Genomic DNA, 2914 nt, shown 5'->3' with positions numbered 1-2914 from the left:
TGGATTTCTGATTCTAGAAACCTACATTTATCCTGACGCAACTCTAACTTATTCGCAACTAACCTCTCAAAAACCTCATACAATATTTCCAAATGTTCTTCCACCATTTCAGTCGCTACCATAATGTCATCTAAGTAGATGGCAACCTTACCAGCTCGAATTAAATCCTCAAAAACCTCGTTAATGAATCGTTGAAAAGTCGAAGGCGCGTTCCTTAAGCCAAATGGCATTTTGAGGAACTCATACTGTCCTAATGGAGTCACAAACGATGTATATTTAACTGACTCTTCCTCCATTTTGATATGATAAAAAGCGCTTTTCAAATCTAATAGTGAGAATATCTTTTTATTTGCTAATCTATCCAACAAGTCATCTATTAGAGGAAGGGGGTAGTTATCTTTAAGTGTAATTTTATTCAAGGTCCTGTAATCGATACATAATCTTATATCGCCTGTTTTTTTCCTTACCAATACTATGGGAGAGGCATACTCCGATTTGCTAGCCCTGATTACGCCTTTCTCTAATAACTCATCTAATATTTCCTGAACTTTCGCCTTTTCTAAATAGGATAACCTTCTGGGTGCACAATTGAAAGGTTTATCATTTGATATCCTAATCTTCATCTGCAGATCGGTTTCGGGACACTCGGGACGCCTGCGGTTCATGAAATCCCGGTACATTTCTTTAAATGCTTTCTTTATTTTTAGTGGTTGTTTACATTTTTCGTTAAATTCTACTTCGTTTAATTCATCAATATTTATGTTCATTAATTTAAAATATTCTTCAACAGTATTGTTTTTTTTTCATTTGTTACATTCATAGATTTAAATGCATCTTCATCTGTAACTTCATAATCGCTTTCATTATTTTCTTTTTCTAGTATACTCTCATTTATAATATCATTTTTTTCTAATTTATCTTCTCTCATTTTTTTCTCTTTTTTTAATTTTAATCCTGCCAATTTTAAAAAATCTCTACCAAGTAATACTGAATGCTTCAAAGTATCATCTTCTACGACATACAGTTTTAATTCAATCTCCTCGAAATCAAAATAAATACAAACATTGACAAAACCGAGTATTTTTAATTGACTTTTATTGATACCATAAACTATTCTACATTCGTTATCTTTAATTAAAAAATATGAGGGCACATGTTGCCTTTTTATTATTGAAATAGGGCTGCCAGTGTCTAATAATGTTCCTAAAGATAATTTATATGTTAACAAATTTATTCTTAATACAAAATATAATTGTCTTACATATTCGTCCTCTTCATCTTTGTTGATGGCATGTAGTACTACGGCCTTCCTACCGGGGCACTCGGCTGCTCGATGTCCAAACTGGGAGCAAACATGACATGCTCCGTATTGTCTCCTTTCCTTTCGGCACTCATAAGCGTAATGCCCAAGTGAGTTACAATTGTAACATCGGATCGTCTTGATGTCTACCTTTCCTGGAACTGCCACTTGTCTGGATGTAGAAGGACCCGCGTTCGCTGGAGCGGACATCCTTGACGATAGCACCTTAGCCTTGGGCAATTCGATTTGCCTGAATGCGTCAGCCAACTGTTGCTTCGTCGTGAAACACTGGATGCGTGCTTGAGTCTTCAATCCAGGATCAGGTATTCCTTCGATTAGATTCTCCAACACTTCCTCTTCGTCCAGATCTAGTTTATTTGCGAGAATAATTTTCTCATGCATATAATTTTGGAAACTCTCCGCAGTCTGCCATACTCTCCCCTCGAACGCTCGTTTTAAACTTAATCGGCTCTCATTTGTCGCAAACATTCCATCCATCTCCCTCAATAATTGCTCTGTCGTCATGAAAGCGAGATTGGATTTTGAGTGAAACCATCTTAACGCATTTCCACTCAAACGACTCGAAATAAGTATTCGCGCATTATTGTCATTTAATTTGTATGCTTCAACTACATCCCTCAGCTGAGCAGCCCAGTGTGAAAAGTACTCTCCTCGGAATTCTGGTAAGAGTTCTTTTAATGCTGCTACAGCTACTCCGACGCCACTGGAACTAGGAGTATTGAATTCTTTCTCCTTTAAAATTTCCAGTTCTCTTTTTAAGAGCTCGTTCTCTTTCATTTGCAAATTGAGTTCTTTCTTCAGTGATGTCATCTCTCGCTCCATTTGTTCCATTCGCTCTTTTGTTCTGTCGTTTTGTTGTCTCTCGTTCTCATTGTTTCTCTCGTCTGTATCTCTTTCATTATTTCCCTCATTTGTTTTTTCGATGTGTGTGCTCTCCATCTCCATATTTGCTGTGGCAGCGTTTACGCTGTCTACAAATATATCTATGTGCGCATCATCGCTGTCGTCGTCGTCGCCGCCGGCATCTGGCTGCACGTACTCACCCCTTATTTCTGCTGGTAGGGAGAGCAATCGCAATATTAGTTCGGCTTTTGTGCCGTTGGTTTTTTTTTGTAGCCTGTCTAGCCACGACCGCAGCTGAACGGCTGTATATTTTTTCAGCGATTCGACTCGTGATTCGTCGTTTTCCATTTTGCGCGACACAAATTTCGTAACTGAATGCGGTTTCAAGAGCAAAAATGTTAGTTAGGCCTTATATATTTTCTTTCTTTTTTTTTTTTTTTTAGTACACTAAACCGCATACAGATTTGGCGGATATCTATCCCACTTCTGATTTTTAGGAATTAATTGTTTATTTTCTTTTGTTTTCTGTTTAATAAAACGCTGAATCGGTTTCAATGTATTTTTTTTTGTTTTATTTATACTTATTTCTTTAGCGAGATCAAAAATGACACGTCCGACCGATATGACTAACACAATTCAACTGAACTAACTACTTCGGTTGGCGTGCTTTTTGATTCTCTCTCTTTACTTAAATTCTATTCTAGTGGCAGCCCTTTACATTTATTATTTTAAATAAAGAAAAGAGATCTT

The 2914-nt window shown here is 36.9% G+C and overlaps 1 protein-coding gene across 1 annotated transcript; it reads right to left on the bottom strand.

Annotated features, from left to right (window-relative positions):
- Window positions 1-639: 639 nt before the first annotated feature.
- LOC129942776 (uncharacterized) lies at window positions 640-1806 on the bottom strand. Its single transcript, XM_056051845.1, has 2 exons — window positions 1262-1806; window positions 640-1203 (listed from the first exon to the last, which is right to left on the bottom strand). The coding sequence occupies exons 1-2, from the start codon at window positions 1796-1798 to the stop codon at window positions 1192-1194; spliced, it is 549 nt and encodes a 182-aa protein (XP_055907820.1). The 5' UTR covers window positions 1799-1806; the 3' UTR covers window positions 640-1191.
- Between the last annotated feature and the right edge of the window lie 1108 nt (window positions 1807-2914).

Source organism: Eupeodes corollae, chromosome 1, assembly GCF_945859685.1.
Source record: "Eupeodes corollae chromosome 1, idEupCoro1.1, whole genome shotgun sequence".
Classification (NCBI taxonomy): domain Eukaryota; kingdom Metazoa; phylum Arthropoda; class Insecta; order Diptera; family Syrphidae; genus Eupeodes; species Eupeodes corollae.
This window is presented reverse-complemented; position numbering and strand designations above follow the sequence as displayed.

Bases quoted from the DNA above. Each gene is read 5' to 3' on its own strand.
- LOC129942776 (XM_056051845.1), bottom strand. From the start codon at position 1,798: ATGGATGGAATGTTTGCGACAAATGAGAGCCGATTAAGTTTAAAACGA.